Below are 12,762 nucleotides of genomic sequence, written 5' to 3' on the forward strand. Positions count from 1 at the left end.
TATGAACACATATCATAGATGGTAAATAAAGAGAATACAAAATACGCTAGGTATACCCAGGGATCACATAATCAGTGTTCGAAAACCATAATCGAAGAAAATGGTTATTTCAGAAAAAATAGATACATCACAAGAATGAAATCCAAATACTGGGAGACAAAATATGAACATCATCCAGCAGCCAGCGTTCGATGAACATGAATCAAAATCTTCCGAAAGATAGCTTCCACATCCGGCCTCTCACCGTCAAAAAGTGCCCTGTTACGAGCACTCCAAATGTGATAAACCAATGCAGCTATCCCCAGTGGCACCTCCATGCACGCATGGTAGTACCTCTGAATCTCCTGCGGAGAAGACGAAGTAAACCTGTCATAGAACGCGCCATACACTGAACTTCCAACCACTCCTACAATCTAACCCAAAGTTGTGTAGAAGCTGTACACTCAAAGAAAACATGTTGTGCAGTTTCACTTACAGTACCACAAAGACCACAAGACTTGTCTAGGATATAGGGCTGTCTGTCTTTTGTCAAGCACTTCCCATGAGCAAAAATCCAAGGGCGAAACGTTGTTTAGGTAAGATGTGCGGTCTCCATAAAAATGGTATCTACCTGCCCCTGGTAAGAAACTCCTGTAGGCTTCCGACAAACCCTTCGTCGTACCAAACCAAATCGACAATCTAGCCACCACCGCATCCCAACACCCCTCACGAGCCAAAAGCTCATCACGGATCTCCACGAGCTTCTTAATGAGAACAGTATCATCCTTCCTCCACCTCCAATCCATGACATCATTCCAGTAATAATGATTCACCCACCGAACCCACAATGTATCCTTCTTAATGTGAATATTCCACAGGGTCTTAGTGAGAAGCGCCTTGTTCCAAGCTCTAAGATCTCGAATACCCAAACCCCCATCCTCAATTGGCGAGCAAATCTTACTCCAAGCAATAGGAGGATGCTTGCTCATCCACATAAAGCTCCTACATACCGAATTAATCTTGTCAATCACCCCACATATGATAGGCAAGACCGAAAGCCAATAGCACTCCACACCTTGGACCATCGAACGAATCAACTCCAACTTCCCCGCATAGGATAGAGTGTGTCTCGGCCACGCTGTGATCTTTTTGGAGATAGCATTGACCAAGACACTATAATCTGACTCCCTCAACCTCGCCGCAGCCAAAGGAATACCCAAGTGACGAAAAGGGAAAGAACCCTGACGAAAGCCACACATCCTCAATATCTCACTCCTATCAGGTTCTTTAACCCCCGCCATATAGATATTAGATTTCAACACATTGGCCCTCAAGCCAACCATCCTCCCAAAACTATCCACACAGTCCAACAAAATCCTCACACTCATAAGAAGGATGATAGATTATGTATTCCAAAAAACGTACTCGGGCAGTGTGTCTAGGTCACAATGATGGGAACACTTTGAAATGTTTTTTTTTTTTTGTGAAAATGAGAATGTTCAAAAATGTAGATGCAAATATTGTACTAGAGAGATTAAAGCTGATCCAAAAGTTCATGGCACTAAAGCCCTTAAAAACCATTATGAATCATGCAAGAAGAAACTACATGAGGTTGAAAAAAATCAGAATAGACTCTCGTTTCAATCAATTTATAAAAATGATAAAAAGGCCCATCTTGTTAACTGGATATTTGAGCAACAAAAAGTTAGAGAAGCATTGTGTTACATGTTGATTGTGGATGAACTCCCATTCAAGACTGTTGAGAACCCTGGTTTTAGACAATTTTTGTCTGTTGCATGTCCAATGTTTGATAATCTATCACGAAGGACAATTTCAAGAGAAATTTACAAGTCATATTTGAGTGAAAATGCGAAATTACAATAGTTCATAAAGGATAATTGTCAAAGGCTGTGCATTACCACATATACATGGACATCTATTTAGAAAGTTAACTATATGTGTCTTACTGCTCATTTTGTTGATGCAAATTGGAATTTACATAAAAGGATTTTGAACTTTTGCCCATATCTAGTCATAAAGGTGAAGAAATAGGAAAATGTATTGAGAGATATTTACTTGATTGGAGTATAGTACACTTTTCTCTATCACTGTGGATAATGCATCTTCAAATGATGGGGCAATTGTTTATTTGCAGAAGAATTTTGATAACTGGGGAAACATTATTTTGGGTGGGAACATGTTCATGTAAGGCATATTGCACATATTATTAATCTCGTTGTGCAGGATGGTTTGAAAGGAAATGATGAGCATGTAGCTATTTCGCGTGTTAGGGGAGCTGTTAGGTACATACGGAGTTCTCCAGCGAAGTACAAAAGATTTCATGAATGTGTTCAGCTTGAAAAATTATAAACAAATAAGTTATTGACTCTTGATGTGCCCACCAGATGGAACTCAATATACTTAATGTTAGAGTCGACAATATGTCTTAAAAGAGCATTTGATGCATGTGATTAAGTCGATCTTGCTTTCTGAATTGATCTTTCAAAAAATTCATATGATGGGGTTCCAAATGAGCATGATTGGGAAAGATCCAAGCTTTTGCTGAAATTTTTGAAACATTTTTATAAACTCACTTTGCGTATTTCTGGTTCTTTGTATGTTACATCGAACATTATGTTTCATGAAATTAGTGAGGCTGACATGCTTCTTAAGCAATGGCTGGAGAGTGCTGACTTTGAACTAAGTTTGATGGCAAAAAGAATGAAAGAAAAGTATGATAAGTATTAGGAATCAACTGAGAAAATGAATATGATTTTATATTATGCTGTGATTCTTGATCCGCGACATAAGGTGGAGTTTGTTGAATTTTCTTTTGATATAATGTATGGCAGTGTTGGGAAAAATGAGACCATGAAAGAACAAGTGAGACTTGGCATTTATGAGTTTTTTGATGATTAAACTAAGGTATTCCAATAAACTTCCAGACACTTCTAAAAGTTTATGCTCTTTATCAAATAGTTCCACCCTTGGCTCACAAGATATGTCTAAGAAACGCTTGTGTGAGATGAACAATGAGTCTGAAATGACTATTAGATTGTTGTTGAAGCAATAGTTCAAATTGTATAAGAGTGGAGGAAAAGGTGAAGTAGTAAAGTCTGAGTTGGAGAAATATTTGGCTGAAGATGTTGAGGAGGAAAGAAAGGACTTTAATATATTGTAATACTGGAAAGATATTAGTCCAAGGTTTCCCATTCCTACTCGAATGGCTCGAGATATATTGGCAGTTCCAATTTCCATCATTTCTTCAGAAGCTGCATTTAGCACTAGAGGGCGTGTACTTGATGCATTTAGGAGTCCTTTATCGCCCAAGATAGTTCAATATCTCATTTGTGCTCAAGACTGGTTTCGATGTGATTCAAAACCAATTAATATGGAGGAAGATTTGCGTAATGTTGAAATGATTAACAAATGTATTTTAATTTTATTTTATTTACTTTAGATATATCTCAACATTTCGAAGTATTAATATTTTATTTTCTTTGTTTATTTTGCAGATTTGACAAAATTGGGTGTTGATACATCTATTATTGATGCTTGATTATCATAACTAATTCAACGATAAAGATGAAAAAAATGTAATAAATTCAAGGTTGGAAGTTTATGCATGTGAATCTTATTATTATTTATATTATGGATTTTGTTTCATGCGTGGATGAAAAACATGAATTATTGGTACACTTTATTTTTGTTTATGATTCATTTTTTTGTTAATAAATTTACATCTTTATGTAGGTGATTACACATTCCAGATGATATTTTGAAAGTAAAACAAGATTTAAGCTGGATTTCAAGATTAGACTTGTTAATTTCTTATATATACATCTAAATAGTTTATGCTCTATTTAAAGATTTGTTAATTATAAACTCATTCTAAGTTTTGAGATACATATTTTTTGTGTTTCTTATGTAGACATTCACGAGATAATATTTTTTTGATAAGCCTATTTTCTCGTCATATATTATTTGGCAGACACAAAATGATAAAATGTTATTTTGTCAAAAAAAAAAAAACCCGAACCTGACTCGCTTCCCGAACGGGTACCCGAAAAGACGAGTAGTGTCCAGAATCAGATCGGGTTTGGATAATGAAAATATTACCCGAAAAATTCGGATACCCGATCTGAACTACCCGAAATCCGACCCGTGCCCACCCCTAGGTCCAAGGCCCCTGCAAATGGGTTGTGTGATTGACTCCAGCAAGAACTGTTAATTATTTCTCGTTTTACGCAAATGATGGATCTCGATTGTCATAAAAGTCCACTAAAATTACTCTAACTGATGAAACCGACATAAAACATAATATTGCATATCATGAATCTTAAATCTTCATCTACAACTTAGAAGTTGCACTTGGCAAAATCATTAATTTCACTCAGTTCCTCGGAACTTTTCACACAAAATCAAGAACCAAATATATATATATATTTATATATATATATATATATATATATATAAATATATATTTGAAACTGGAAAGCTTTCTTTTTCTCATGATTTTCAAGAGTTTTCAGCACATTTTCTTGAAATCAATCCCCTCTTCCAACCTTCTGGTCAAAACCTCTTCCACTGAAACTCTGAATTTCGCCACCGGCACCGAGCTCGATACTCCACGACAATGGAGAATTCATGGATCCACTTCAGATTCTTGGTTTCTTCATTGATTTTCTTACTTTCATTCCCAGTTTCGAATTCCCAGCTTGCTCCGACAGAAACCAGAATCCTGTTACAAATCCAGCTGCTTCTTGAGTACCCACCAGTTCTTCAACAGTGGAATAACTGGACCAACTTCTGCGTTCTTCCCCCAAGCCCTTCTCTTACAATCACCTGTTCAGACAATCATGTGACCGAATTAACGGTAGTCGGAAACAGAAGCTCTCCTTTTCAAATTCCCCAGCTCTCTCCTTCGAACTTTGCGGTTTCTGATCAGACTCTTTCTGCAAAGTTCTCACTGGATTCATTCTTCACTGTTTTGACTAAACTCTCTGGTTTACAGAGACTTTCACTGGTTTCTTTAGGATTATGGGGACCATTGCCTCCAAAAATCAACCGGTTTCGATCCCTTGTGGTGCTGAATATCAGCTCGAATTTCATACACGGAAGCATCCCGGGATCAGTCTCCACTTTCCAGGGATTGAAAAGCCTTGTTCTGAGCAAAAATCTGCTCAATGGGAGTGTTCCAGATCTAAGTAGCTTGTCGGTTCTTGAAAACCTGGATTTGAGCGACAATTTTCTCGGCCCCGAATTCCCATCTCTAGGCCTCAATCTTGTACTCATTTCAATAGCAAATAACTCCTTCAGATCTGAAATCCCTCGAGATTTCAACAAAATGAGCAGACTCCAACTACTCGACGCGTCATCGAACACACTCATCGGGCCAATCCCTTCTTTCCTGTTCTCCATGCCATCCATCCAACACATCGAACTCGCAAAAAACCAGTTCACCGGAGCACTCACGGCGGACACTTCCTGCGGTACGAATCTCACTTTCGTGGACATCTCGAATAACCTTTTGGTCGGGAAACTGCCCTCTTGCCTAGCGTCAAATGCAGGAAACAAGACGGTGATCATCATGTTCAATTGTCTGTCGAATACAACATCGAAGTACCAACGGCCATCTTCTTTCTGCCGAAAAGATGCATTGGCGGTTCAGCCGCCGGCGAGAAGCGGGAGGCAGGAATCGACGCTGAAACTGGGGATTGTGCTTGGGATCATCGGGGGAGTTGTGGGGATCTTGGTGGCATTAGGGTTCTTGATTCTTGTGATCTTGAAGAAAGCACAGAGAAGAAGATCGGTCGGCAAGAACAGATGCGACAGCTTCGTGATCGAGAAAACTTCAGTTCGCGGTTCTCCCATCGGAAGTAAGTTTTCTTTTTTCTTCAATTTCTTGAAACATATTCATACAGGTCATTGTCATTTAAATTTTTCTATATTTATTTTATTTTATATTTGTCGAATGTTTTGATGTATATTCATTTTTTTCATATGATCATTATAGTTTTTTTTATCTATATCTATTTGACGAGAGTCTTTGATGTTTTTTCCTCAAACTATATATATATATATTTTTTTTTGCCAATTTTTTTTTGTTATAATTAGATTTCGAGTTTCAAAATTTAAGATCTTGGTATAAATTATTAGGCATTTGTTTTTTTAAATTGTGTTCATCTTTTAAACATAATCAATATATGATATTCATCTTTTTTATTTATTTGTACGAGTCAATTTTGTCTGACGGATAACGACTCGAACTGAATCATGGAAAATATTATTTTTTATGTCAAAAATATTATTTCTAACTGCAGATATGAATCGATCGGCTCATCTCACGAATAAACCGATTCTTATTTGTAATTATAATAATTTATTTTTGTATGCCTTTATTGGGTTATATATTGTGACTAATTATTATTGGATTTCTAGATTTTGAGTGGTACATAATTTCTCAGCAGTCGTATTTTTATTTTTATGCATATGCATGTCGAGACATATTCAATTTGCATGAGTGGTCAATTGGGACGAGGATCCCCTACTGTGGCATCCCCACAGTAGGGGATGCTGTGCACATTTTTTTTTAAAAAAACTTATATATATATATTTTAATTTTTTTTATCATTTTTTTAGATTTTTTGTTTTAATCTTTTTTTTACTCTCACTCAAAATGTTTATTTTTAAATATTTTTTGCTCTTTTTAAAATATATTATAATTTTTTTCTCTCATTCTTATTTGTAAAACCAAGTGTTTACTATACTAATGAAAATTCGATGTTTTTTTGGTAGAATTGATTGATGACGAAAACAAATCATAAATTTTTAATCTTGTTCGAGTATCGATGAAAATGGATGAAACAAACATGCGAAAAGAACTAAAATTGAAATGTCAAAAAAAATCAAAAATCGAAAAAAAAAATAATTATAATATATTTTAAAAGGAGCAAAAAATATTTTAAAATAAAAAATTTGAATGAGAGTAAAAAAAAAAAATAAAACAAAAAATCCAAAAAAATGATAAAAAAAATTATAAAAATATATATATAAACTTTTTTTTTAAAAAAAATTGTTCACAACATCCCCTACTGTGGTATAAACATTGTTAGTTGAAATGAAGTTTCAAAATGTATGAATTATTTATTTTTGATGGAAATGTGGTGTTGAATTTTAGTTTTTGATATTGCATAGTGGAAATGTTCTAAATTTTAATTTAAGCATTAACATGTTAATAGTTTTATATTGTTAAAAATTTTGTACATTGGAAAAAAATTAATAATACTCATCAAATTCGAAAAAAATGATACGATTTTTCACATGTAAAAATTTAATATAGTAATTTTTAATTGCAAAATTATTAATTTAACAGAAAAAAATTAAAATGTTTATATTATTTTATATAAAATTGTCCAATGTTTGTGGAAGATTGAAAAAAAATGGATGAAAATAGAATGAAAACAAAAGAGAATAAGAGAGGAAATAAAGAGAAAAAAAAAGAAAAATTTAAAAAAAAAAAAAAATCAAGCTGTGCACAGCAGCATGCTGTGCACAGCAGGCGATCCGGATCCGGTCAATTGACCTAAAAAGGTTTATTAATTTTTTTTAAAAATATTTTTTGGAAAAGTAGGTTGGAACATTATTATACGAAAAAATGTTTTAAATGTATTTTTATTTTAATCATTCTGAATAACTTTTTTTAAAAAAATGTTTCTCCAACCAATTAGCAAATCCCAAATCAAATTTATATTTAAAAAAAATTATATTTCCTGAGAAAAATGTGGGACATGATAATATTGGCCGTGAACTAATGAATTAGATTTTGGCATTAAATTATTCAAAAGATATACAAGGTGATAATCTGACTAATGAGTAGATCTTTTATGACCATCTTACAAATTTTTATCTGTGAGACGAGTCAACCCTACCGATATTCACAATAAAAAATAATGTTCTTAGCATAAAAAGTAATATTTTTTTCATGGATGACCCAAATAAGAGATCTGTCTCACAAAATACGACTTGTGAGATCGTTTCACACAAGCTTTTGTCCTGAATAATTTCCATATCGAACTAATTTTATTTCCCAATTCCTTATTAATTAGTTTGTGCTTTTATTATTCGATAATTAATTGAATTTAGATAATTTATGTGTCTATTATTCTCCAAGCACAAAATCATACAATATTCAAAATTATATGGAAAAAAATAAATTTTTTAGCCAATAAAAGGTTACATGAGTTAATATTGTGATATGAGAATGTGAGAGCATTTATTCAGGGCATGTGCCACAACCAATGCGGATGGCGTCACTGGGACTTCCACCTTATCACATCTTCACACTCGAGGAAATGGAAGAGGCAACAAGCAACTTTGATCCATCTAATTTAGTAGTAGAAGGATCACAAGGCCAGGTAAGATATATTCATCTTCTCAAAAATCACTCTAGGGACGAACCGAAATATCCCTTTTCGCCCCCATCGAATTCTCGGAAGAGTCGAACGATTATGGTGAGCGGAAACAGTCTAGAATGAGTTACATGTCTCATTTTAGCTTCACAAGCAAAGTGGTCCAAGTATGGTTTTTTATTTTAATAAAGTGGGAAATGTACATCTCGAGTCATGTTAGAAATCACTTTTCTCATTTGTATATGCGATTGGGCATTCATTTTCACAGCTCTACAAAGGGTGGCTTAGGGATGGATCAGTGGTCCTAGTGAAGTGCCTAAAACTGAAACAGAAGCATTCAACACAAGCTCTGCAGCAGCACATGGAGACAGTCGTGTCAAAGCTAAGGCATCGTCATCTGGTGAGCGTCTTGGGGCACTGTACCGTCACGTACCAGGACCATCCCAACACAGCTAGCACAGTGTTTATTGTGCTTGAGAATATTGCATGTGGCTCATTAAAGGATCACATTTCAGGTATAGGACTTTGCCTTCTTAAGGAACTTCATTTACTCATGTCTGAATCTTGAATAGATGAGTACTTGATGAATTCACTTCTGGCAGATTGGAGGAAAAGGGATGTCATGAAATGGCCAGAGAGAATGGCTCTCACACTGGGGATTGCAAGAGGGATACAGTACTTGCATACCGGAGATATCCATGGAAACGACCTGAAAATCGACAATATCTTGTTGGATGAGACCTTAACCGCGAAAATAAGCAGCTATAACATAAACTTACCTTCTAAGGTGCGTTCATGTTGCATTCCACAAGTCACCCAAAACTATAGCCGTATTTAATTGATCGTGACAACATTGAAAGAAATGGCATGTTTTCTTTCTGTCATCTGTTCTATTCTTGGAACAGGTTGGTGCAGAAAGCCCTCTAAACGGACAAGTTAACTCAAATCAATTGAACAGGCAACTTTTTCCAAATTTCATTCATAATTTTTGTTGCCCTTCCCAAAAAGAAACTGTGGCCCTTATTTACTCACAATAATTGCATTTATCTGCAGTCAAAATCCAGAAAAAGAAGACATTTATCAGCTAGGGGTTATCCTACTTCAAGTAATAGTTGGCAGAACTATAGATTCTCAAAGTGAAATAGATGACCTGAAATTTCAGGTAATGCAACCATTACTCAATTTTTTGTTCCATTTCCCTCGTACTTCATCCAACTTATCTTATCTTCATTTTTTGTGTTACAGCTCGAAAGGAGCTTTGCCGAGTCACCATCTAAACTACGTGATATGATCGACCCGTCCATACGTGGGACGTTTGCGTACGAGTCACTGAAGACAATGGTGCAGATCACCTTAAACTGCCTGTGTAAAGATCCGAGCGGGCGCCCAACCATAGAGGATGTGCTTTGGCACATGCAGTACTCAGTTCAAGTTCAAGAAGGGTGGACAAATAGTGGAAATCTCAGCGGAAACCTTAGTGGAAATGTTAGCACAAAGCTGTAAAATAATGCTGCAGTGTTTGTAATTAGTTTTTATCTGTTCCTTACATCATATAATTAATGTCTTATAAATCAAATTATTCAATGGCTAACAAAAAATGCACTTGAAAAGAAAAACATTGGTATTGATACACAAATGCCTGAAGATTACCAACTGGAACAACAATATATAGATTGACTGCACTCAGACCCCTTGCTTATTCAATATTTCTTTAGCAGCGAATCCAAAGTAGTCATCGAAGAAGTTTGGAGGTTCTGTGATAAAACACGAAATAACATCTCTCAGCGTGATTACCCCGATAACTTCATTGCCCTGGCCTGAGACAACGTAGACTCTATAAACTGCCATGTAAGCGAGTGTGTCTATTACAGAACCAAGAGTTGAGTCGTGCTTGCATGTTATCGGTGTCGCAGTCTTCCCAACATTGTTGGTTGCAGACGCAATAGTAGTGATGAAGTCCTTGGCAGTGAGCTCCCTGCAATCCACACGGAGTTGTTTTACAATGAAAGACCAGACCCACATAATTCAGGTCAAATGTTTCTATAATTTTTACCGGAAACTTGCAAACAGCTCAGGTTTGAGTAACAAGAAGCGAATATCTCTAATGCTAATGTTGCCAATGATTTTCATGTTCGGTCCCTCAACGACCGGAAGACCTCCAATCTGTTTATCTTTCATTTTCTTGAATGCTTCTAGGATCAATTCATCGCTTTGCACACTTACAACCTGATTGATGCATTATTAAAAAAAAGGGTCAGCTCGAGTAGAATGTATGTAAGCCGGCTGAAAATCAGTTTAGTACAAGCAGTAACCTGATCTGAAGACATAAAAGGAAGTCCCAGAGCAGATATAGGATGAGAAGTGATGCAGTCGAACCAGTCTCTGCCTTTGCATTCCAGAAGACCATGTATAACAGCCGATTGCGTTATGAAGTTCTTCACAGTCGGGCTGCCCATTTCAATAACAGGTATATTCCGAAGCCTATATTTTGAAAGCAACAGCAGGACACTCAACATTGAACTGTCTGTTGCCACAGGAACAAAAGGCGCCCATCTATAGGATTTCAAGATCGACCTCACCTATAAGATTATAACCCTACATTAAATAGCCACCACAACTTTTTAAAATACAAAACTACTATCGAGCTCAAGTACCTCCTTCAAGCTGGAACTCCGAAAAGTAGTCCCTAAAATGATACCAGTACGCACAAGATTTATATAATTTGTAAAGTTAAGCATAGATTTTTATTTCTAGCTACATATTGGTTTTAACAAAGGTGGCTTATGCATAAAGAGGCTGTTTAAGGTACGCATAACTCTACCTTCTATGAAAAGTGAATTCTAATAAAATTATTTTGTTGGTTTTGTATCAAAACCATTAATTTACCGTGGTCGACTTAAAAGGCTCTTCGTTTAGCAGAACCTTGTAAAAATCTTCTCCTAGCTTATCCGCCGCGGTGGGGGCGTCTTTTCCCATTCCTTTATCTGCAGCCATGCCTCCCACCACGGCCGCCCCAACGGCAGCTGCGGTCAATCCAGCAACGGCAAGAGGACCTGTTGCCCCAAATGCCAGTGCTCCAAGAGCACCAGCAGCACCAGTACCAATCCCTGCAGCAGCCGCCGAGCTAGCAGCCAGGGCAGCTGCAGCAAGTTCTGCATTCTGTAGCACCCAAAGTACGATGGCCGAGTAATCCACGATTCCCAGATACCTTTCTCTCCAATCCTTGCTGTTTGTGGCATCGGGATTTACCACGGGAGCCGATAAAATGTTGGATTCCGACAATATCTTGACAGCATCGAGAACCGTAGTGTCTGCTACTATCTCAATAACTGGCAAAAATGTTTCAGGGAAGATAAAATCAGACTACAAAATCCGATATCCGGCACTCATACATGAATTAACTAGTATCCAAAATGGATCAGTTGCTAAACTTTCTAACGCCTTAAGTGCCTTGATTACCTTTGCCTCCGGGAACTTGGGGAAACGACGAAACCCGAATATGTGCAAACGCAGATGTTAGAGATTCCTGCAATGAGGGAGACAATTTCTTCCTGCTTTGTATCGTCTCAAAGTACTCATCGCAGCTCTGAACATTATCCTCACGCCTAGATTCTTGCTCATGCGCCATTTCTACCACTACAAATCAACAAAAATGGGATATTTACGTCATTAAGTGACATAGATTGGAGCAATTATCTAAAGACATCAATCTATTCATGGCTTCCGACAATTTAAACTCAGTTATTCTTTCTCTCTAATCTGAATATACAAGAAATGATGCCTGGATTATTACATTTACATCATTACATGAGGTTACAATTTCCACTAAAGCTATATATATAATCATTCGGATAATATGGCACACCCCACCAAATGAAATCTGGGATTCTTTCATAAAAATCCATATTCACAGATGAAAGACAATTAGCTTCTAATCCAATCGAATCGCGTCAGATTAACAATGTTGAATAAATAAATATTCTGATTTCATGATAACAACATTAAAAAAATAAAAAACCAACAAATTAAGGACCTTTGTATGACGAAATCTCAATTCAAATCCTGAATCTGCTACTTTTCTGTAATTTTCTTGTTTGGGGAAAGAAGTAGATCGAGCTGCTGCTTAATTTGTTATATGGAACTCAAGTGTATCTGCCACCTGTAACAGAATACATGCACGTGTCAACTTTTACTTATTTATTTGAAAATAAACTATTCGAATCAAAAGTGACACCAGAGTCGAACCGAATCGAAATATGAATTCGGTCATGGTTTTTTTTTTTTTTTTTTTATATCATAATCTATGAGTTGGGTAAGACTCGAACTTAAGTCAATATATGAGAAAATTCGGTGAGACCATTAGGCCATTGGC

The 12,762-nt window shown here is 36.2% G+C and overlaps 2 protein-coding genes across 4 annotated transcripts; one reads left to right on the plus strand and one right to left on the minus strand.

Annotated features, from left to right (window-relative positions):
* The first annotated feature begins 4,418 nt into the window (after window positions 1-4,418).
* On the plus strand, window positions 4,419-9,893 carry LOC140837151 (probable LRR receptor-like serine/threonine-protein kinase At1g14390). 2 transcript variants are annotated; one of them, XR_012119226.1, is made up of 7 exons: window positions 4,419-5,858; window positions 8,263-8,396; window positions 8,659-8,905; window positions 8,993-9,177; window positions 9,296-9,380; window positions 9,455-9,552; window positions 9,636-9,752. XR_012119226.1 is itself a non-coding variant. In XM_073203198.1 (7 exons), the coding sequence occupies exons 1-7, from the start codon at window positions 4,616-4,618 to the stop codon at window positions 9,891-9,893; spliced, it is 2,229 nt and encodes a 742-aa protein (XP_073059299.1). In that variant the 5' UTR covers window positions 4,421-4,615. The 2 variants fall into 2 exon arrangements, 1 of the variants encoding a protein (XP_073059299.1); XM_073203198.1 differs by having other exon boundaries at window positions 4,421-5,858; window positions 9,296-9,348; window positions 9,444-9,552; window positions 9,636-9,893.
* Window positions 9,891-12,547, minus strand: LOC140837152 (SNF1-related protein kinase regulatory subunit gamma-1-like). Of its 2 annotated transcripts, none has more exons than XM_073203199.1 (6): window positions 12,424-12,547; window positions 11,850-12,026; window positions 11,277-11,719; window positions 10,703-10,969; window positions 10,444-10,616; window positions 9,891-10,365 (listed from the first exon to the last, which is right to left on the minus strand). In XM_073203199.1, exons 2-6 carry the CDS (start codon window positions 12,016-12,018, stop codon window positions 10,074-10,076), a joined length of 1,344 nt encoding a protein of 447 aa, XP_073059300.1. In that variant the 5' UTR covers window positions 12,019-12,026; window positions 12,424-12,547; the 3' UTR covers window positions 9,891-10,073. The 2 variants fall into 2 exon arrangements, with proteins under 2 accessions (XP_073059300.1, XP_073059301.1); XM_073203200.1 differs by having other exon boundaries at window positions 11,850-12,020; window positions 12,424-12,523.
* Between the last annotated feature and the right edge of the window lie 215 nt (window positions 12,548-12,762).

This window comes from Primulina eburnea, chromosome 7 (assembly GCF_022965805.1).
Source record: "Primulina eburnea isolate SZY01 chromosome 7, ASM2296580v1, whole genome shotgun sequence".
Lineage (NCBI taxonomy): Eukaryota > Viridiplantae > Streptophyta > Magnoliopsida > Lamiales > Gesneriaceae > Primulina > Primulina eburnea.